At 38.7% G+C, this 23,916-nt stretch overlaps 1 protein-coding gene across 1 annotated transcript in view; it reads left to right on the forward strand.

The window, feature by feature from the left end:
• frmpd2 (FERM and PDZ domain containing 2) overlaps positions 1–19,381 on the forward strand; it is a 47,169-nt gene extending 27,788 nt beyond the window's left edge. Inside the window, exons 19-30 of the mRNA XM_082152089.1 lie at positions 1,424–1,531; positions 1,638–1,754; positions 2,650–2,828; positions 3,718–3,816; positions 8,223–8,316; positions 8,604–8,689; positions 9,892–10,078; positions 11,254–11,465; positions 11,646–11,712; positions 17,518–17,652; positions 18,154–18,248; positions 19,036–19,381. Of these exons, the coding sequence (XP_082008215.1) occupies positions 1,424–1,531; positions 1,638–1,754; positions 2,650–2,828; positions 3,718–3,816; positions 8,223–8,316; positions 8,604–8,689; positions 9,892–10,078; positions 11,254–11,465; positions 11,646–11,712; positions 17,518–17,567 (1,199 nt within the window). The 3' untranslated portion in view covers positions 17,568–17,652; positions 18,154–18,248; positions 19,036–19,381. The remainder of the gene's footprint in view (positions 1–1,423; positions 1,532–1,637; positions 1,755–2,649; positions 2,829–3,717; positions 3,817–8,222; positions 8,317–8,603; positions 8,690–9,891; positions 10,079–11,253; positions 11,466–11,645; positions 11,713–17,517; positions 17,653–18,153; positions 18,249–19,035) is intronic.
• Positions 19,382–23,916: the final 4,535 nt, after the last annotated feature.

Here is a 23,916-nt window from a genome sequence, read left to right on the forward strand (position 1 = left end):
TGACACGCTAAACGATAATAGGTAAAGTCCACATAACATTTGTCAATACATTACAAAATTAACTTAAAAAAATTAAGTAATGTAAACTTTAAATATCCACCATAACTACTCAGAGACATTTCCGTCTGTCTTTAGTGTGTAATGTTGCTGTTTGAGCGTGAAAAGGTCACAAAGTCTCTCCAGCGGGAGTTCTTCTCTATATCAGTGTCAGTGTTTCTGAACTCCTGAAACGCCTCCAGTGTAGTCTTGAGTTTCTTCCGGGAATGAACACGTCACAATATTCCTCATTTAAATAATTAATATGCAGAATAAAGGGGCGGGGCCTGGTTGAGTTAGTTAGTAGTGTGTTAAACTGGCGGTTATGGTAAATGCGGGGCATTTCCAAACACACTCGAAGCGCTTGACCAATCACAACACACTGATCCAACCGACCAATCAGGACACAGTGTGCTTTTCAGAAGGTGGGGCTTCATAGAGACAGGAACTAAACAGGGGTACGTTTCCCAAAAGCATCGTTAGCCAACTATGGTCGCTAGTTCCGTTGTTATCAGTATAGTTCAACGAGTCAGTGTTTCCCGAAACCATCGTTCTAACGAACATTCGCCAACAGCATCGCAAAGTTGTGTGGTTGGAACGACAGCTCTCGACCTGTGGTTAGAAGCAGAGTTTCTAGTTTGCATGACATGTGGACTTAATAAATCCTTATCTTGAGCAAAATAACCAAGCTGACATTCAGTACAATCTGTATCATTTATTTAGATGACATACAAATGTCATTTACGTCTTTTATTTTGTTAAGAGATTTAAAGCACCGTTTTTGAAGTCTGCGCACGTGCTCTACTATGTAAGAACGAGCCTATGAATGAATCTGGAAATAAAGCAAAATGAGAGAAAAATTTGAAATAGTCCTCAGATGCCATGTTCATAATTTATAGCAAAACATCTAGCATTAATTCGATCTCACACAGATTCATTAAAGAAAGTTATTACTCCACCACGTGCATGACATCATTAACCAACATGGTTGAACGACCAATTTGCGACAGTACGGTTTCGGGTAACAGTCGATGTATATTGTAGTTAAGCAGCGAGTTACAGCGTTGTACGGGAAACACACCCCAGAGCGTTACTGACAGACTGAGAAGAGAGGAGCTGCAGCAATGGAGAATATGGAGAAAATAATGTGTTTTTTGATAACCTATTAGACCCCAAAAACAAAATCAAGCCTTTGAAAAAGAGTATAATGGGTCCCCTTTAAATAACATTTAATTTCAACATTTACTCTCCTGATCCAGTCCAATGGAAAGCATGCTGGGAACTAAACATCCATGCAACAAAAATGATTCAGATAGTCCTAACACATCATATTTTTTACAGTATCCATACAGAATATTAATTTACTCTTTCTTCATTTTGCCTCTAGGCATTGTTATTGTTGGAGAAGACAACACTGGGAAACTGGACCTTGGTATCTATATTGCATCCATTGTACCCGGAAGCCCAGCTGACCGAGATGGACGCATCAAACCAGGTGAATCCTTACAATCATCAGATTATTTTGTGTTAATAACATCAAGACATGACCTCAGAAGTCGCTGTAGGAACATTTGTGAAGGCGAGCTCCATGTTTCCGTCAGGTGGTCGACTGATCTCTCTAAACCAGCTCAGTCTGGAGGGCATGTCCTTCAGCGAGGCCGCTGACATCATGCAGAACAGCCCCAGTGAGGTGGAGCTTATCGTCTCGCAGCCAAAAGGTACGATCATGCTTATAAATTAGTTATATTCTGCTACACGTGTGATATAACATCAGTACACTCTAAAAATTGTTTCTTACACTGAAAAGAATTTCACTCAGAAATTGCTACTACATTTCATTTCATAAATAATAAGAAACAGCAAGAGACACATTGATATAAACTTGACATTTGTTAGACTGAAAGAGTGTTTTCTTGTAAAACATACTCCAATAATCTTTGCAACTTAATTATTCTTTTTTTTACAGTGTACATTGTGTTAAAACATTTTGAGTAATCAACTCAAACAATTGTGTTTATTCTACAAAATTATTAAGTAGTTCCAACTAATTTCAACACAATTGAGTGGTGACCCTAGAACCAAACCAATGCATAATAACTAACATAGGATGTGTTAAATGTAACTTATTTATTATGTAAAATAATGTAATGAACAAGTAAGACATTACTTGTCACTGGCATCAGCGCAGTCATTGTTCATTTGCTCAATGTAGTTTTTATCAAACACAAACTAACCATGATGGTAACCACAAAATCTTCAACATAACAAAAATCTTTTAAATGTAAAACATAAGAATAATAACAATAAATAAATGAAAACAACTTTAAAAAAAAATGTATCAATTATTTTCCTTATCCAGTCCTATGTTGGCAACGCATGCTGGGAACTAGAAATTCACTCGCCAAGTTATCAAGACAATTTCTACTCAATTTTTAAAGTAAAAAAAAAAAAATCCATTTAGGCAGACATTTCAGTTTAAATAACACAATATTAGATTGATGTAATGATCCACATATTGTCAACAGAACTTTTATTTTGTTTTATTTAATCAATAAATTAGAATTTTTAAGATGCAACCATACATGTATAAAACTGGCGCTGTGAAATCATCAGCTCTGTCTAAGCGTGAAGGCGCTGGTCATCTGGCGGAGAGGAACTACACGTCGCAGAGCACTTTACTGGCTGACAGTCGAGCAGGGGACGAGTACCTGGATGAGCTGGTCAGTGTCATGATGACCCCGAAAGGCTCCAGCAGGCTTCACATCCCTGAGGTTCGCATTATAAACGCACAGGTACTGAACATGTTCCTTCAGAGGCTGGGGAAATGTGCCTTGTTGTCTATGAATGTTTCTATATATTTGTGCTGTGTAGATGCATGATTGGTTCTTTATCTATAGGTAATTTTGGCCTAAAAAAATTATATATTTTATGTAAATACATAAAACATATTTAGTGTTAAATAAATACACAGTTAAACATTTTTAAATGACACTTTTAGCTTAATTTGAAAATGAGAGTAATAAAATGTATAAATTCAACAAATAAATCAAATTATTTTTCTTTACTTGTTTAAAAAATATGGTATGGTTCATGACTATTTCACTGTTCAGATCATCAATGTTTTTAAATATGTAATATTTTTAAGGTGGATTTATGGCTAATACTTTACAATAAGGTTTCATTTATTAATCTTAGTTAATGTTCGTCTCAACATATACATTTTTATGATAAAAATTTGCATCTGTTAACATTAGTTACTGCACTGTGATTTCTACAAAGATATGAAGCAGCACAACTGTTTTCAATGCTGATAATAATCATAAATGTTTCTTGAGCAGCAAATCATCATATTAGAATGATTTCTGAAGGATCATGTGACACTGAAGACTGGAGTAATGATGCTGAAAATTCAGCTTTGATCACAGGAATAAACTACATTTAAGAATACATTAAAACATCAAACAGTTATTTTGGTATGTGCCTGTCACCCGTGTGTGTGTGTGTGTGTGTGTGTGTGTGTGTGTGTGTGTGTGTGTGTGTGTGTGTGTGTGTGTGTGTGTGTGTGTGTGTGTGTGTGTGTGTGTGTGTGTGTGTGTGTGTGTGTGTGAGAGAGAGAGTACATATGAGAGAGATAGAATCATGTCTAATAGTTGTGTCCATTCTCTCTGTTTGTTTTATCAGGATGATTATTCCAGGTCAGCATCTCTGATCAGCCTGAGACCTGAAGAGTTTATTGTGATGCTTCAGAGATCTGGAGGTAGTCTGGGCATCAGTATCACTGTAAGCACACTGTTTTATAGGTTTTGAGACTAAACAAAGTGGGCACGTATACATAAAAAAAAAAAAAAAAGGAATTCAGATGACACGGCTGTCTTAGGTTTTGGTTATGTTTATGCTTTCTTGTCTTTTATTTCGATATTTGTCATAGTCTTGTTTCCTGGTGGGTCATGTGATTTCCTTTGCCCCTCATGTGATCTTGTCTTTTGGTCATTTAGTGCACTGATTGGTTCTTTTATCTCGTGTGTCATTGTTTTATTGTCTTATCTTGTTGTCAATTTTGTCTGTTCATTGGTTCATGTTCATTAGTTCCAACTAAAAAGGTCTCAAGACCCGACGCAAAAGAGTGATTCATAAGACAAGTTTTGAATTGCTGAGTGCAGATACGGGAGGGAAGTTATTGTGTGTTATCTGTGCGTGGGAAGCGAAAGAAAGAAATGACTTATGTGCTCCTGCAAAATATAATTATCTAATAGTAACAGCACACAGAAGTCTGTCACTGCAGATCTGAAGCATAGTGTATGTGGATATTGGAAAAAATAGCCTATAGACATCATCCGTCATGGGCCGCCGCCGCCGCCACATCGGAATCCACAGAAGTTATCTCGAAGCGTTTGAGACTGGTATTCAAGGTGTCAGCCTCCTCAATGATGTTATTCTGTGTGAAAATGTTGTAGGCGGTCACAGTACTTCTGGCCTGGCAGCGGAATACATTTTAGTCGTTTTCGAGGATCCGTGTGAATGGGAATCATTTTGACAATGGTGTCGTCTGTATGCGAAAAACACGAAGGAAAATATTTTCCATTTTTAGTACATTTGTTGTCGTGTAAACGTACCCTAAATTCATTTTAAGTTTAAAGGGGTGGTTCAGGATTTTGGACATCGGACCTCATTTCCAAGTTAGCCTGGGTGTTATTTATCAGTGGAGACAGTTTTCAAAAAATGTCACCCAGTCCTCCCAGTTGCATAGTTCGCCGGTGCTAGGCTAGCGCGAGTCAACGGTATCTGCTAGCCTGCCATTAAAACAGTTTTACCCACTCCACAGTACACCAAAAGCAAATAAATTATAACGCCAGACTATCGATGTAAATGTCTGTTGAGAGAATAATGTTAGAAGTCAAACTACCCTTTCATCTTATTGCAATAGTTATACTTTGTTACCTGTATTTATAAGAAGTCTACAGCAGCGGTGGAGTGATATTAAGTTACCTAGGCAACCGAGACTACTACTAGCTAGTCTCAGCCTCAGACGTCACGCCCACGGACCGTTGGCTGAATGTCTGATGCATATGGCACACTTTTCTGGAAACACTTCAGGAGTTTCGAAGTCGCGATCTGATTGGTTGAATTCTACAGGATGTCCGGGAAACGTGTGTGTCGCATTCTTTATCGGCCCGCCTGGAAACAAATGCCGTGATGCCAAAACCCCTCGTGGAAGAAGAAAGCCGTTGTGTTTACAACTGAGACAATAGCGCTTGCCAGGATCAATTAAACGCTGGATTTTTAAAAAGTATGTGAACTTCGCGGCTCCATTGTTGCAGTAAACTTGCACAACGTTCATGAATGAATAATTTATTAGATGCACACCGGTCTGTTATTGTAGGGACATCGACATTATATTGCCACGCCCCTAAACGTGACGCGGAACAAAACGAACTGTGATTGGTTGGGTTACATGTCAGTCAAACGTCCTCTTGGGCGGTCCTTGGCCAAGAAAAGCTCAGATAGAGTCCAGACCTTCTGCCGTCAGTCTGAAGGTCTGGCTACGCGAGACTAACTACTAGCTAGCTAGACGTCCCGACTGTAGTCCGGTTCTATTCTGTGTTTACTTTTCGGCGCAGTACTAACCGGAGCAAAGTAAAATTCCGCCGCTGCTGAGAAACTAGTTCCTGTAAATGTAATGCGATCATTGAGATGCAAGAGTAGTTTGGTTTCTAACATTATTCTCTCAACAGACATTTACATCGACAGTCTGGCGTTATCATTTATTTGCTTTTGGTGTACTGTGGAGTGGGTAAAACTGTTTTAATGGCAGGCTAGCAGATACCGTTGACTCGCGCTAGCCTAGCACCGGCGAACTATGCAACTGGAAGGACTGGGTGAAATTTTTGAAAACTGTCTTCACTGATAAATAACACCCAGGCTAACTTGGAAATGAGGTCCGATGTCCAAAATCCTGAACCACCCCTTTAATTATATTTTCCGTGTATACTGTATATTAGTAGCCTGGCAAGCCAGACCTACATCAAGATGTTAGGTCTGGAAACTCACCATAGACACGGCTCACTCCGAGAGGCGGGATAAACGGCTGTCTTTCAAATTCCCTCTGCACGCAATAGGACAGCGCTTCAACCAACCAGAGCGTTTTCCCAACAGCGGAGCTACTTGATAGATTCAACTTTTGCCATATCTGGCCGGCAAAACGACGAACACATCTTCCTTTTTTTAAGAATGACTTAAGTGCCGTTCTTTGCTCTTTTCTCAAAGAAAAGCTTAACTTCAAGCCCTCCAGAGTCGCAGCCAAAGCCGATTCGAAAGGCTGTTCTCCAGCAGCCGTCATTCTTTGTTTTCAAGTGGCAGGGGGAACCGTCGCAACTCTGTCGTCATAATGTTAAGCCCGCCCCGCCTACTCTATGCGCGACGTGATTGGCCTGACCCAATTTAGGTTTTTGCAGCTCGAAAGTCTATGGAGAGTTGCTAGACTACCCTGGCTGCAAAATACATTTTGCTGCCGCTAGGGTGCGTCTAGATTAGGCTAGTATATTAGTGTACTATATAGTGTACTTATATTCATTGTACTTGTAGTATACTTGTATTTTCACTTGCACTATTTCAATACTTTAAAAAAAAGTATACTTTAAATTGAGTGCTCAACTAGTATACATCTAGTATACACGTGTTTCTTTAGGATTGCAGCTATACAACTACAAAATGTACTTTTATAAACTAAAGATGAGTTAGTAACTAATAAACTAACAGTAAAACTATAAATTCACTCAAACATGCCAACTACCAACTACATGCCAAGTATACTTAGAATACGTAATTGTACTTTTCTTAAGTATATCTTAATCAATTAAGCACTAATTAAGGCCAAATGTACTTAGACTTTTCTGTATACTTGTCCATATAAGCCAAGTAAGTATAATTTTAGTTATATCTCTGATGAGTAGACAGAATGTATACTCTTATATTTATAGTTTAAAACAAGTAAGCTAATAGCAAACTTCTTTTCTTTTGTCAGAGAAGCCAACCTTAGCACCACCGAAATGATTTACACAGGTGAAGCTGAGTTAGCTGTTGTACGTCTGCTACTCCACCGGGTCAGTAGTATCACAGAAGGTCAAACAGAATCAGCTGCCAAAGGGCAAAGAGAAAGAGTGGTCACATGACTCTGGATATAAACGTGCGGAAGGGGGAAGCACAGGGCTATACATGCTACGGCTAATCTGTCTAAATGGGGTTAAGTAGCTTGAAAGGCTTTTGTACTAAATGTCCGTGAGTTTGGAAGGCCGTCCCGTCAGACACGAAATCCAACCCTGAATCCATTATTCTGTGCTCGCCTGCTGCTACTGTACATGATGACCTTGGGAGGTCACTTGTGAAAAGCACACTTTAGCATAATTGTAAAAAGAAACGATTAAGTATGATCTGAATGTAATGTTTTTGGACACTTAAGGGCATCTTAATTACAAAACGATTAAAATGTATGTTTACACTTTATTTTAAGGTGTCATTGTTATAGTGTAATTATATACCTAAGTACTTGGTTGTACAAAGTACAAAGTACCTAAGTTGAGGGTTACTATGGTAAGTACATGTGGAACTGTAAATTAAAGTGTTACCGAATGTATTATAGTTTAAATGTATATTAAATGCAATGAGTTGAAGTTAAGAGTGACCCAGTAGGACTTAAGTAAATCTTTACATGTCATTTTATAATTACTCTTAAAGTATTTGAAATATGGCTAAAGTGTACTGGCGAACAGTGACAATCATTCATGATAAACTAAAATATACTTTAATGCCAATTCTATTGAAAATTGTATGTCATTTATTTACTACACATTTGTAACGATGAAGTTAAACATACAGTTCAAACTGTAATCAAGCCTTTACATGTGTGTTTAGTCAGCACGTCAAAATAAGTGTATTTTATAGCATGACAAAAAAAAGTATTAAAACAATTATTTCAATGTAGATTTTACATTTCTACAAAGTGACTTCTAAAAGTGTCTAAAAGACTTCTAAAATACGGCCTTTTGCTGTATTAATAGTAGGCTATATTATCTACAAGCACAGTTAAAAAGTACACATTTAATACAATCAAGCACACTTATTTTCACAAGGGGTTCTTATCAAAAGAAGTTCAAATGTATGACTGTGTGTCTTGATGTCTGAATCCACAGGGAGGAGTGAACACAGGTCTCCGTTACGGAGGGATTTACATCAAGAGTCTGGTACCTGGCGGAGTGGCCGAACAAGATGGCCGAATCCAGACAGGTACATGTGCATGTTACTGTTCTTACTGCCATTACAGAGACTGAGAAAAGTGTCATGGATCTGCACTGATATTTAGTTTAGTAAATGGATGCAAGAATGCGTCGGTTTGGTTGAGTCACTTGAATGATGAGTGTGTGTGTGTGTGTGTGTGTGTGTGTGTGTGTGTGTGTGTGTGTGTGTGTGTGTGTGTGTGTGTGTGTGTGTGTGTGTGTGTGTGTGTGTGTGTGTGTGTGTGTGTGTGTGTGTGTGTGTGTGTGTGTGTGTGTGTGTGTGTGTGTGTCTGTCAGGAGACAGGCTGTTGGAAGTGGACGGCACCAGACTGCAGGGATTCACAGATCAGCAGGCGGCTGAATGTTTGGCAAGAGCAGGCGAGGTAAGCGCTTTCTCTCTCTCTCTCTCTCTCTCTCTCTCTCTCTCTCTCTCTCTCTCTCTCAGCTGTAATCACTGCTTCCTTCTAGGAATTCGGTAAACCCATCAGTAAATTTTCGACATGATCAAAACTTTCACACAATCGACTACATGCCTTCTGTCGTCTGGTGGATATTTCAAACTTTTATTAGCAAGTAAAATGCATTTTAGAATCATTGTTAAAACGTCCTCCTTCAGCTCGTGGTTCACGTGTCTTTTTGCTGTGAAATCTTCATTGAAGTAAATGTAAGAATAACTTTAATATTGTCTTGCAAGATGAACACTTACTGGAATGAAGCAACTTTGGATTACTTGATTATACATACATCATACATACATTATCATTATACTTATTTATTTATTTTTTATTTATTTTTAATCTTGTTAAAATGTCCCAAATATGATCATCAGGCTTTTGAGGAAGGTTTATTTGTTTAACTCTCAATCATCATTGCATTGCATTATATGTATTTAAACTACAGAGCTTTGATCATAAATCATTTAAATCAAGTATTTAAATATCATCTTACAACATTATTTGCAGATATATATATATATAGATGAGTCTGATGACTGATATTTATATGCATTTTATTGAAGTAATCTGATATGCGGTTATAAAGATCTCAGGATGTAATCTTTTTGGTGATATATATTAATAAATGCTCTAAATTGCATATTTTTGTTCTTTTTGGCACCCTTTTTTCTCCTCGAGCAAAATTTCTCACTTTATCATACTGTATGATCCATAAAAGCATGATGTATCAAATATGATACAAAACATGAAACACTATAAACTGAAGAATAGTGAAGAATATTTATGCAGCTTATTTCCATACAGTTTATGAATGGTGACAACAACAAAAAAGACCAAAAACGGAAGATTTTCACAGAATAAAGGCTATTGCATGGCTTCAGAAAGCTTGGGATATGGTACACAAATCATATGGACTGGTTTTATGATGGTTTTTGTAGCCTGACCTTCAGCTGAACTGATAATAGTGATAATAGTTGTGTGTGTGTGTGTGTGTGTGTGTGTGTGTGTGTGTGTGTGTGTGTGTGTGTGTGTGTGTGTGTGTGTGTGTGTGTGTGTGTGTGTGTGTGTGTGTGTGTGTGTGTGTGTGTGTGTGTGTGTGTGTGTGTGTGTGTGTGTGTGTGTGTGTGCAGGTGGTGAGTCTGGTGCTGGAGCGGGACGGAGGCTCTGTGATGAGGCGAGGCCCTATAAACCCTGTGTTACGGGACACACTCGCCGTCCGATCACCGAATCCCACAGGGATGAGGAACAGCTGTCCTGCCATCACCATGACCAGACCCTTCGGCGTCAAGCCCAGAGACTACAGCTTTGTGTCGGACGGTAATGCTTTTGCATTGCAAAGACGACTACTTACCACATCATGTGTTTAAAAAGAAATCACCCTTTTAAACCATCTTACAATATTGAATATCACCAGAAGGATTTGTTAACCTTAATCTCTGAGTCCATTCAATTCAATTGACAATTCTTATATTTGTATGGAATATTGCAGTATTTATCATAAATGATTTATACATGCACATTAAAATGAATGTACCTTAATAATATGGAATCAGAATAACTTCCTCTTGCAGCATCTCTTCTCTTCTCTGATGACGTGGGTGGGGCAACCTGTCACTCACATGAGATCAGCCAATAGAAAACCACAACCATCCAATCAAGCCCCGCCCTACATTTGTTGTTGTTTCAAAAAGCCGTTTCACTCAGATATACGTCACAATAGGAAAAACTATCTGTTTCATAACAGTTTTTACTCTTTCCACCACCAGCATTTTTGATAATTTTCTCAAAAGTTTCATGACCCTCAGAATATTTTGTTGTATGAATATCTGAACATGCAAAATATCAAAAGAAAGAACAGACCCTCTGCTTTTTTTTAATTTATTTTTATTCTAGCTTAATGGATTCCTTTTGTTATCAACACTTGAATGTGGCTAAGCTTCATAAAAAAAAACAATAATTGAGCAAAAAGCTGAAAAAATCACGTTTTTGTCAGAGACAACGTCTGGATGGGATTCAGGTCGATGATCAGAACACAGATGGAGTAGATCGAGTCCATCAACACACTCAAAGCTTCACAGTCCTGTCACTCGTCCTGGGTCAACAGTTCATTCAGTAACAGGCAGTTTTGATTTATATGCTGTTAAATGTTGATGATCGGGTTATTTTACATATGCATATGATTACATATGATATCGCTTGTTTCTGCTTTTCTTCGACTGTGTTTAGATCCTGAGATTCTGTTCTCTTTCAGAAGATGTGTAATAGCGCCCCCTACCGTTTAACAGTGAAAACATGGAAAGCCAGATAATTCAGTCAATGGCGGGGAAAGAGTTAAAATCTTGGAATCATTGAGAAACCTTGAAATGTCTTAAAGATTGCATTCCCTTAAACACACAGATGCCCTGTCCACCGCGCTTCAGGATTACACAAACACAGGTAAAGTGATGTCACCTCCACAAGGCTGGCTTAAATGTGTCTAATTCCGTCCCCAGAGAACATTCAGGAGGTGAAACTTAAGAAGACCCTGAACGGTCTGGGCTTCAGCTTCTTCATCTCAGAGCTGGACACGTCCCTTGACTGTGGCTCCATCGTGCGGATCAGAACGCTGTTCCCAGGTCAGCCTGCAGAGGAAAGTGGCCAGATTCAGGAGGGAGACGTCATTCTGTCGATTAACGGGCAGCCGCTGAAGGGCTTGTCCTATCAGGTAACCAGAGCTTGTCTTTAACCATTACAGACATGATGGGAATATTAACGTAAACCATGTGAAGGGCCAGGATTTGTTGATTATAGTCCAATTATTCCTTCCTGGGCAATCAAAGTGATGTCAGCCAAGACCATATTTACTATTGAACTGATATTTGGCCTGTGAACTCTGACCCTACAGCAAGTGTTGCAGTGTTTGAGGATTTCTCCTTCAGAGGTGCAGCTGGTTCTCTGCCGTCCTGCTCAAGGTATGGAGAGAACGCACAACACCCACTATACACTTCCTCTGATCTTTTTTTATTTAATTTTATATGTTTAGTGATAATTATATAGACACACACACTCTCTCTCACTCTCTCACACACACACACACACACACACACACACTCTACAGGTCAAAAGTTTGGAATCAAATTGTAAATATTTAATCAATTTTAATGTTGTTGTTTTTTTAAAGAAGTTTATAATAAAGAAGTTTTATCTTATTATAAAAGAACTTTAAAGAAGTTTTTCTATTGTAATAAATGTTGAAGTGTATTTTCAGCATCATTACTCCAGTCTTCAGTGTCACATGATCCTTCGGATAAAAATAAATAAAAAAGTTTTTGAAAATAAACACACATAGATGCAGGTCATGGAAAGTGCTTGAATTTATTTTGTGCAAGAAGTTTTCTGGAAAAAAATCCGTATTATTCCACTAATATGTTATTTTGCCAACACTTGGTGGCCTATGCATACTAGCTTGCTTGATTTACGTTAGTTACGCACATTTTTAGATTAGATTCGATTAGATTCAACTTTATTGTCATTACACAAGTACGGGTACAAGGCAACGAAATGCAGTTTAGGTCTAACCAGAAGTGCAATAGCAGCAAGTGCAGGATATACAGTGGTTCCATAAGTGCAGAACATGGATATGTACTGAATAAATATAGAGTTGAATACTATTATAAACAAAAATTTACAGATAGATTTGTCCTATGAATATAATATACAGATAACTATTACTGTGAACAGAATTTACAGCTAGATATGTACTGAATATAATATACAGATGACTGTTACTATAAACAGAATTTTACAGATAGATATGTACTATGAATATATATACAGATGGCTGTTACTATAAACAGAATGTGAGCATAATATACAGATGGCTATTACTATAAACAGAATTTTACAAATAGATATATGTATAAGTTAGGCTAAAATGAGCAGTATAACAATGGATTTAAAGTAGTGCAAATAAAGTTTGGACAGAAGCTATCCGAGTGAAAGTGCAGTGGAAAGTAATTGCATATTACAGTTAAAGTACGGTATTGCAAATGTATATGTAAACAGTCGGTACTGTAAATAAACAGTCGGCAGTGCAAATTGAGCATATTCCAGTCAAGGTAGTAGTGCAAGATGCATATGTAAACAGTTGTTACTATAATAACAGTCAGCAGTGCAAATGAACATTATAGTATTGCAAATAACAAAATGGAGGCAGGTGTGAGGAGGGAGAGGAGAGTCAATCAGTATATGAGGGGAGTGGGATCAATGAGGGTTAGAGTTTAATAAAGAGACAGCTCTGGGGAAAAAACTGTTCTTTAGTCTGCTGGTCCTGGTCCGGAGGCACCTGAAACGCCTGCCGGAGGGCAGGAGAGAAAACAGTCTGTGGGCTGGGTGAGAGGATTAAGGATGCTGCGAGCTCGATGCAGACAGCGTTTCCTCTGGATGTGCTCGATGGTAGTGGAGTCCCAGTGATGCGCTGGGCGGTTTTCACCACCCGCTGCAGTGCCTTGCGCTCTGCAACAGAACAGCTCCCATACCACACTGTAGCACAGTTGGTCAGGATGCTTTCTATTGCACAGCGATAGAAGTTCACCAGGATAGTGGAGGAAAGCTGATTCTTCCTCAGTGTCCTCAGGAAGAAAAGGCGCTGGTGAGCCTTCTTGACCAGGCTGGAGGTGTTGTCCAGGTCATGTCCGCCGAGATGTGGGTCCCCAGGAACTTGAAACTGGAGACACGCTCAACAGCCATTCCATTGATGTGGATGGTGTCGTGTGTGCCTCTTGACACTTTCCTGAAGTCCACGATGAGCTCCTTCGTTTTGGTGGTGTTGAGGAGCTGGTTATTTTCAGTGCACCATGTGGCCAGGTGCTTGATCTCCTCCCTATAGGCAGTCTCATCGTTGTTGCTGATGAGACCAATCACCGTAGTGTCGTCCGCAAACTTGACGATGGAATTAGATCCGTACACAGGCTTGCAGTCGGAGGTGAAGAGGGAGTAGAGAAACGGGCTTAGCCAGGGCCGGATTAACCATTAGGGCAACTGGGCACTTGCCCAGGGGCCCATGGCATCTAGGGGGCCCTGACAGGTAGGAAATACAGGTATCAAACTCTTTACAGTCTTCACTGCATAAACTGCATCTACGCGGGTTCACGCAGACTTTCCTCCCGCTGAACGCCAGCGATTACTAATTCGTGAAATGCACTCCCGCTGGTTGAGCGCGGTAAAGTTCATTTCAGGTTCGATATTAGCCGGACAATTGTTCTATAGGGTCGGTAGTCTAACAAAGATATCAATAGCAAGATTAGTTTTAACATTATGTGACCATTGTATGTCGACATGATTAAAATATTCATTCAAAATCATTCGTGCATTAATGCTGCATAATTATACCTGAAAATGCTTTGACGCGTTCCACAGCGCGCGATGCTTAAGGGAACGTCTGCCAATTCCACCAACTGCGGTAAACGTAGTCTATAATTTGTATTATTTAAAATTACTTTTAACATTTAAAAACAGACGTTTTCAAATCCCAAAGCTTGCAGAAGGTTCCTAATGGCAATACTGACTTAGGCTACAGCTTTCCTGATAGCCTTGAGTAAATTAACATTTAACATTAAAATTAACAAGAAAATGATTCATAAAACGTATAAATATCAGTTGAGCCTATGTTTATTTTCGTCACTGACACAGACGAAAATGAAAAGACTATCAGTCAAAGTTCAGCTTTAGGAGAGGTAGAATAGGCCAGGATAAGAATACTGAGAGAATAAGAAATATGAAGATGAGGAGAGAGCAGGTATCGACAAATAATCTAATGACAAGGTTTTAAAGCTAGCCTATTTCTTATAATTTTTTGGCCTTCAAAAGTCCTAAATTGCACATATGTAGGTCAGAGAAATCCAAATTTTCTCGGGGGAGCAACTACGGGGGGCCTTGAGTCTTGTTGCCCAGGGCCCAGGAAATTGTTAATCCGGCCCTGGGCTTAGCACACAGCCCTGTGGTACACCAGTGTTGAGTGTGATGGACGTGGAGCAGTTGGAGCCTGATCGAACATTCTGGGGTCTGTTGGTCAAAAAGTCCAAAATCCAGTTGCACATGGAGGTGTTGATGCCCAGGTCTCCAAGTTTGGCTATTAACTTAGTTGGGATGACAGTGTTGAATGCTGAGCTGAAGTCAACAAACAGCATGCGTGCATAAGTGTTCTTATTGTCCAGATGTGTGAGCACAGAGTGCAGTGCCATGGAGACTGCATCCTCTGTGCTCCTATTGCTACGGTAGGCAAACTGGTGTGCGTCCAATGTGGATGGAAGAGAGTCTTTTAGGTGTGCCAGGACCAGCCGCTCAAAGCACTTCATTACGATGGGTGTGAGTGCTACAGGGCGGTAGTCGTTAAGGCACTTCGGGCTGGAGTGTTTTGGCACTGGCACAATGGAAGTGCATTTAAAGCATGTTGGTACAGCTGCTTGGGCAAGAGACAGGTTGAAAATGTCTGTAAAAACCCCAGCGAGCTGCTCCGCACATGCCCTGAGTACGCGTCCAGGGATGTTGTCTGGTCCAGCAGCCTTGTGCGCGCTGATCCTGCTCAGTGCATTGCAGACATCTGTGGAGGAGAGTGTGATCGGCGGGTGGTCAGCTGAGGATTTGAGCTTGGTGGCAGTTTCTCTGTTGTCTCTTTCAAAGCGAGCATAAAAGTCATTTAGCTCGTTCAGGAAGTTGACATCAGTGGCTGCGGGGGTGGAGTGAGAGGGTTTGTAGTCACTGATGGCCTGAATGCCCTGCCACATGCGCCGAGGGTCAGCGTTGGAAAAGTGTCCCTCTATCTTAAGCTTGTAGCAGTGCTTGGCCTCTTTGATGCCCCTTTTCAGATTTGCTCTGGATGTGCTATAGGCTTGTGCATCTCCTGATCTGAAGGCAGTGTTGCGTGTCTTCAATAGGAGTCGCACTTCCCTATTCATCCATGGCTTCTGATTTGGGTATGTGGTGATCTGCTTCTGGGTTGTAACACTGTCAATGGTGGTATTGATATAATCCAGTACAGAGGAGGTGTAGCAGTCAATGTCCGTGTGAGAGCCACTGGTGGCTTGAGAAGCAAACATACTCCAGTCTGTGTGTAGAAACCTTTCCTGGAGTGAGGAATCTGCCCCCGCAGGCCACACCTTGATGGTCTTCACTGATGGCTTCACGCGATTGATGCATATTTGGGGGTGAGGAACAAAGAAAGGTAAACATTTACGCATTACGTTAAGTGGAAAATAGGCTGGTAACATGAGACTAAGCTCTTTAAAAAAAAATCCATGCAAAAGTTAATATTAGATCATTTTAAAATACAGTGTAGGATGTACTGAATATTCTTCAGTTTTATGCAAAACAGAAATATGACTAATAGAATATCAGATCTCTGTCGTATGAAAAAGCATATTTGTGTTTGACACATAAAAACTGTAACAATGTGTCTTACAAGGTAACACGATGTAACCTTGCTCTCACTTGAAATGTGTCCCCACATTAAGTCCTTGAATTTGAGGGTATTGGACCTGGAAAGTCCATGACAGGTCCTTGAATTTTAAATTAACCAAGGTGTGGGAACACTGTAGCCTGGGAAAACCCAGACAACTTCCGGCAAATTTAGATTAGCTCTGCAAGTAGTCTGGCAAAGAGCTCATTCAAGCCTATTTCTAATCCGTCGAAATCACGGCACCAATCAGAAACGTTGGGGCGGGCTTAACACGATGACGATCGCTCTGATTGGTTTTACTTTTAGGTCTATCCAATTCCGCCCAGAGGCATTTGAGTGATGTCCGTTGGTGAAGCGCAGCAACTTTTAAATGCATTATTATATTCAAATTGCAAACACATGAGGACAGTCTCCATGAAAGACCCACTGGCAGATGAATGTGCTGCTACATTTCTCTCCGAAACGGTAGGAAATGAAATTAGATTTAATAGAGGATTTTAACTGTGACAAGATGATTGACAGGGCAGTGTATGTGACAGGATGCACGCGACAGATCCGTCCGATAAAGATGATGAAGTAGTATGTCCCAAAGCTTGCCTACTTTTTTGCTACACATTCAAAAGTAAATACCTTTTCTTCACAAAAAGAGTACATACTTTTATGGCGTAGTGTGACTTAGCCGAATTGGGACGCAGCATATGGCTTTACACGATGACGATCGCTCTGATTGGTTTTAGGTCTATCCAATTGTGCCCAGAGGCATTTGAGCGACGTCCGTTGGTGACGCCACTTTGGAAATGAGTTATTAATGAAGCTTTGCCAGACCATAACTCAGTTACTACTGAGAATGGTCTGGTTTTAACCAGACTAGGAACCCTGATGATTTGATGCTCAAGAAACATTTCTGATTATTATCAATGTTGAAACAGTTTGAGGTAAGATTTATTTTCTTAAAAGAAACTCATACTTTTATATTCAGCAAGGACACATTAAATTTGATCACTGAAGACTGGAGTAATGATGCTGAGAATTCAGCTTTATGTCACGGGAATAAATGACATTTTAAGATCTATTCAAATAGAGAACAGTTATTTCACAATATTACTGTTTTTACTGTGTTTTTGATCAAATAAATGCAGCATTGGAGAGCAGAAGAGACTTTTTTTTTAAAAATATAAAAAATCCTGATGATTCCAAACTTTTGAGCGGTAGTGTAGCCTATGCAATGTCATATTTATGTATTTTTAATAAAATATTCAAAGTGAAGTCAACGTCACTGAGTTGTTTACAGTAACTTGGAATCATGTTTTATGTTGTTAAGGAACACTTCCACCTATATCCGAGAAAATAGGCCAACTGACCTGCAGCTGATCCATGACAGATATGAAGGTCTTCTCCTGGGAAGGTCAAAGAGGAATCCTGGTGCATTATGGGAGAGGATGGATCCTTCAGAGGGGTTAGAAAGTTTAAAACAGAGTGGAGCTGGACTGATTTTCCTTTAAGGAAGTTAATGATACGCACAAGTAGATGTAAAAGTAGAATTTTTCTATACAGCCAAATTGATTTCTGTGACTTTACTGAAATTCTTTGAAAGGGAAATTCGGGTAACTAGTTCTTGCACTTTAATTTACTCGACCTCTTTTTTTGTTGAATGTTTTGTACATTAAAATCGCAATGCAGACATTCTCACACACACACACACACACACACACACACACACACACACACACACACACACACACACACACACACACGCTCTTAATGCTTTCTAGGGATAATCCTGAACTTGTAAAAGCAAGGTCAACATGTGAAGGATCTCTTAATCTAGTCACTCCTTGACCAAACAGGTTTTAGAGCGCCAGCCAGACTTTACTATCAGAATTACCACAGCACTTTAAGAGAGCAACTAGAAGAGTGTCTTTTATTTGACTAAAAGAACATTTGTTTGTGTCTCAAGGTCCTGTCAAATACAAAAAGGAAGCAGACTGAGTGTTTGACATCCTACAATGATGCCGATCCTGCTCCTGCTCCTTTACTTGACTGGATGAAAAGGCAAGTGTCAATAAGCCATTTTTTACTAATGATTAGTGTCCATAATCATGCTGTCATACTGCCAGTTTGGATACAAACTATTTGAATGATGCTTAAAAAAAATCCATTCTGTAGAATAACAGATTTCCAAGCAGAATCAGTGTGAAAAATCTCTGGGTCTTAGTGTCCTGAATTGCCGTGTTAAAGAGGACATATTATACCGTTTTACAAAGTCTTTTGCATCGTACTATGACAGTTAATCAGCGAGTTAGATCGTTATATGAGAAACAACGCACCACTGTTTAGTTCCTGTCTCTATGAAGCCCCTCCTTCTGAAAAGCACACTGTGCTCTGATTGGTCGGTTGGATCAGTGTGTTGTGATTGGTCGAGCGCTTCAAGTGTGTTTGGGAAATGTCCCGCCCCTTACCATAACCGCCAGTTTAACACACTACTAACTAACTCAACCAGGCCACGCCCCTTTATTCTGCTTATTAATTATTTAAATGAGGAATATTGTGACGTGTTCGTTCCCGGAAGAAACTCAAGACTACACTGGAGGCGTTTCAGGAGTTCAGAAACACACACTGATATAGAGAAGAACTTTGTGCTTTGAAACTTTGCAGAGATTTTTGATGTTCAAACAGCAACATTACACACTAAAGAAAGATGAACATGTAAATAAGCATAAAAGGACCACTTTAATATATGATTGTCTTAAGGTAAAAGAATGCAAAAAAGTTCAAATGACTGAATATACTGCCTGATAAATGAACTTTAGTTAACTCAGTCTCTTTTATTTGCCAACAGCTCGAAGCTCAGTTCCTGCAGTTCCAGAGGATTTCCACAAGGTGGCATTACAGCTTCATAAACAAATCATGTGACCCAAACTCTAAATTGTTTGACTAATTTTTGTCTCCAAGAATGAGTTGTTTGTCTTTTTTTTGTTCTCTATTACATTACTACGTAATGAATTCTGTATTAACTCTTAAACCATTATACTGAGCACACTTCACGCCACTTTGAGCTTGAAATAATCTTTCAATAGAAACTCTTTTAAAATGTCTTTCTGTAGCATTGACACTTACACAGCGTTGCTAGAAAAGTGTGTAAAACTCTGAGGACCAAACAATGCTGAAGGCAGCTTCACATTTACCTCAACTGCAAAAAAAAAAGTTATTATTTTTGGTGCCTTACAGTCACAACAAGATATTACAACTTTTGCAAATTTCAGATATGCCTGTTTCGATAACTGAATTATGTACTGTACGTGTTAAATCTTCAGCCTTATCCTTAAGTTTGCAATAAAGATTGAAATGTTTATAAATGTAAACTTTATTCTTTTTTTCAAATAGACAGATGAATTGATATGTTTCTCCAAGGGTTTCACCTCGTCTTTATGCTGGCTAATCAACACACACTCAACACACTGTTATTACTAGACAGCGATCAATATTATCTCTGAGCTTCTCAGTTCCTCAGCTTCCCGAGGAGAAACATCTGCAGAATCCATTAAAGGACCTGCGGGATCTCAGGGTATTTTTACAGAGCCGCTCTTGCCCTGAATTATGTGTCCATCCCGTCAGAAAACACACACACAGTCGCTGACATCACGGCTGGGAAACCTTTCACTCAATCTGTCATTAAAACTCAGTTCTTTCAAGAGTTATGGTAAGGGTTACTCTACACCAGTGTCAATGACTAATTACTTATTAAAATGAATTCAAAATAATCCACAGCTGATGAATGTGAGAAGCTAGGAAACAAAGTGATCATGTGGCTTTACAATTACCCATCATGCCCTGCAGGAAAGTAGTTGCTGTGTCTGTCAAACGCTCAAACGCAGCTTCTGTTCACACTCAGAGAAGCCTGTTAGTGTTGGTTTTCTCGTTTGTCGGGTTGTGGATTCGTGGAATATCTGAGATGTGATGTATAATCATCTGGTGATAGTGTGAATTAGCCATAACATGTAACAGTGAAGCGCCCCCAGCTGGTGAATGTGGGAACTTACAACAACAACTACAACACTCCTCTCTGGGCTTTTGACCATGAGAATGAAATCTGGAGACGCCATAAAAATTTGTTTTATTTAAATATTATTGTTATTATTAATTTACAAAATATGTGTTTTTAAATGTAAAATATATTGATAATTTTTATCATAAATATGGGTATATACATACAATACCGGTAAAAAATTATGAAACATTTACAGAAAAAACGGTAAATCTGTGAAATAATTTTATAATTTACAATAATGGTTTTCTATTCTAATATACTTTAAAATATAATATATTCCATGTGATCAAAGCTGAATTTTCAGCATCATTACTCCAGTCTTCAGTGTCACATGATTCTTCAGATATGATGATCGAAAAAATAGAAATGTTTTGTAACAATATAAATGTCTTTACTTATAATTTCTTTATTTATATTTCCCTCATATTAAATATAAAACGCAGGTGTAGACTGATATTTTGATATATAGTCTGGACTATTTTATTAAGGGAGTATGGATATAAACAGACGTTTCTGGTAGCCTATTAAATGCATTTTCTGAGAATTCAAGTTTTTCTGCAAATGTCACGTCCATAACGCTGGAAATGCCCAATTTTAAATAATTTATCCTTTAACTAGTTTTGTGGTGTAGGTCTAAGTATTTTATAATGTTAACCTAAAATAATACTAATAGTAATTTAAACATGTGGTAGTATTGGATCTGGATGGGAAGGATAACTCTGGGAGTTGGAAGGGGTGTGTCGCGATTCTCACACAGCGGTCGAGACTGGAGGAGCTAACGTTACATGGGAAAATATGCACCAAACAAGCCACTTTAAAAAAAAGCACACTCTCACATTTCTATAATTCACATCCGTTATTTGCAAATCGGGCTTAAAATCCTGTAGTGTGAACCTGAACTAGGCTTTTGGCAGCTTCGACCTGGACGGGTTATGTGACGTCACATGCGCGCCAGACGGGGAGCGTGTAGTGCAAAGTAAACACACAGTTTACAGACAAAGACAGTAACGTTAGTGAAATTTTATAGACAAAGACAGTAACGTTAGTGAAATACAGTTTGCAAACGGATTATCGAGATATAAAACAATAGGCAAACATGGAGCAAGTGTTAAATTACGCTCAAGCTGCTGCATTATCTGCGGGAAACGCCAGACCAACAGACGGGCCTGAGCAGAACATGACAGGTAAGTTAACATTAATACAAATCTAAACTCACATATATGCAGAAATAACAGTCCCAGGTAGCCAAAAAGATGTGGGACAACTGTCCCAAATCACGTGTTGTGCCGAATTTCGACCATAGATAGTAAAAGAAAGATTTCGTTTTTAATGTTCTGGGCAATTCCATGCAAAGGTCATCTTTACCATGAAAAAATAAAGTGTTAACCAAAAGAACAAAACCCTTTTTAAGTTCAGAATCATTTCAGACAGTCTTCTTAATGTCAAAACAGCCATTATGCGTCAACAAAAGTGCCATGATGGTTTGATTGTTGATTTTCCAAAAAGATTCTATGTAGGCTATTTCAGACGCGTCACATCCATAACAGGGTTTTTGTCACATCCATAACGCTGGTTTTTCCTCATAATACACTTCATAAATATATATATATATTAAACATTGATATTTTTATGTTCAGCTAAGACCCCTTCATCATGTGGATAGCAATATTTATACATTGGACTCAAAAGTTCACAGACTTTAAAGGAAATCGAACAGTATACCAAAAACTCTGTCATTTCCCGTCACATCCATAACGCATGCATATTTTCCTTTTTTGGGGGTGCTTAAATATATTTTAGAAAAACATATTTTGCCTGTCAATTCCCCAGATTGGGTGCTCTGAGAATATGCATTTCCAATTGAAATATTATAAGAAGTTTTTTTTTTCTGAGACATTTCACCTGTCATTATGAGTTCAAATGTCACATCCATAACGCTGGAATTGCCCTTCTTCTTCTTCGGTAGTTTCCAGCGTGTAATTCCTGTCAGAAACTCTGGATTAAGTGTTTTTTTTAGTTCATTTGTTCTGTCCTGCTTTATGTATTGGTAAAATTGGTTGCACTGCCACAGTTTAACCATGGTTTTACTAAAGTGTCTTGAATTACATTAAAGCATTTAGTTACAACAAACATCTAAAAAATAACAACAGAAAGAGAAGTTACCATTTAATGATACAGACTTTTACATACAGAAGTTACATAATCTTAAAGAAAATATAAACTTGCATTTATTCTCACATTTGACAAAACAATGAACTACAAAGTTATAAAAAAAAAAAATGCTGGTGATAAAATGGTGCTGTGCAGTTGTAAAAAAATCAATTGCTAATTTACAAATAGAAAAAATATCAATTTGTTCCACAGTAAAAATGGGTAACACTTTATTTTACAGTGTCCGTTACATATGTTACATGTACTTACCATAGTAATAACAGTAAATTATGCATAATTACATGCAACTAACCCTCAACCAAACCCTAACCCTATAGTAAGTACATGTAGTTAATTAATATTACTCAGTACTTAAATATATAGGTAATTACACTGTAACAATGACACCTTAAAATAAAGTTACATATTGTTCAAATAAACATGACGCTGACATCACGGCTGGGAAACCTTTCACTCAATCTGTCATTAAAACTCAGTTTTTTCAAGAGTTATGGTAAGGGTTACTCTACACCACTGTCAATGACTAATTACTTAATTAAAATGAATTAATAATAATCCACAGCTGTTGAATGTGAGAAGCTCACAGGAAACAAATAACAGTAAATTATGCATAATTACATGCAACTAAACCCTAACCCTATAGTAAGTACATGTAGTTAATTAATAAAGGAACATGCCGAGTTTTTGGGACTTTAGCTCATTCACCGTATCCCCCAGAGTTAGATCAGTCCATACATACTAGGGATGGGCATGATTAATCGACGATCGATAATTGATCGTTAAGAATTTCGTCGATCACGTTTATTTGTTATCGATTAAACTAATGCAGGTTGCGTTGCGTAGTGTGAGTCTTGAAGCAATGGAATTAATTTTAGCGCGGAGGTACCTGTGCATCCCGGCAACGCCAGTCCCCTCAGAGCGGGTGTTTTCGGCGGCTGGACTGGCTGTGATCAGGTTGCGGTCGCGTCTGATCCCAGATCATGTCAACATGCTTATCTTTCTCAACAGAAATCAGTAGACTGGTGCAGAAGTTCTATGGGAACTTCATGCGTTTTCTCAGATCGGATAGCTATCTGATTTATCAAAACGATTCCATTTACACCTGGTCACATAAATGTGTTTTTGCAAAACGGATATAAATCCGATCTTGAATTCCCGCGCTATATGCATATTTAAATTGTTGCACGTCATCGAAAGCAACTGATATGAGCTGCATTTTATTGATCATCAGCGAAAATTTCTAAATCAAAGACCGCAACAAGATATTGCGGCAACAGCCCTGGTAAGATCATTTCGGTTCTTTACTTTTAATGAAGATGATTGTGTGTTGATGAATGACTTTCACTTTGATTTGCGATAGTTTGCACGTTAGCTTGATGAATAGATGCTCATCTGTGGTGATGCGTGTTGAAGTAGCGTCGTCATATCTGGATATAACATGACATATAGCCTATAACACGCTCTCACACGTTTATTTCTTATCATTTTTGGGATAAGTCA

Source organism: Leuciscus leuciscus (assembly GCF_965113295.1).
Source record: "Leuciscus leuciscus genome assembly, chromosome: 21".
In the NCBI taxonomy this organism is placed as follows: domain Eukaryota; kingdom Metazoa; phylum Chordata; class Actinopteri; order Cypriniformes; family Leuciscidae; genus Leuciscus; species Leuciscus leuciscus.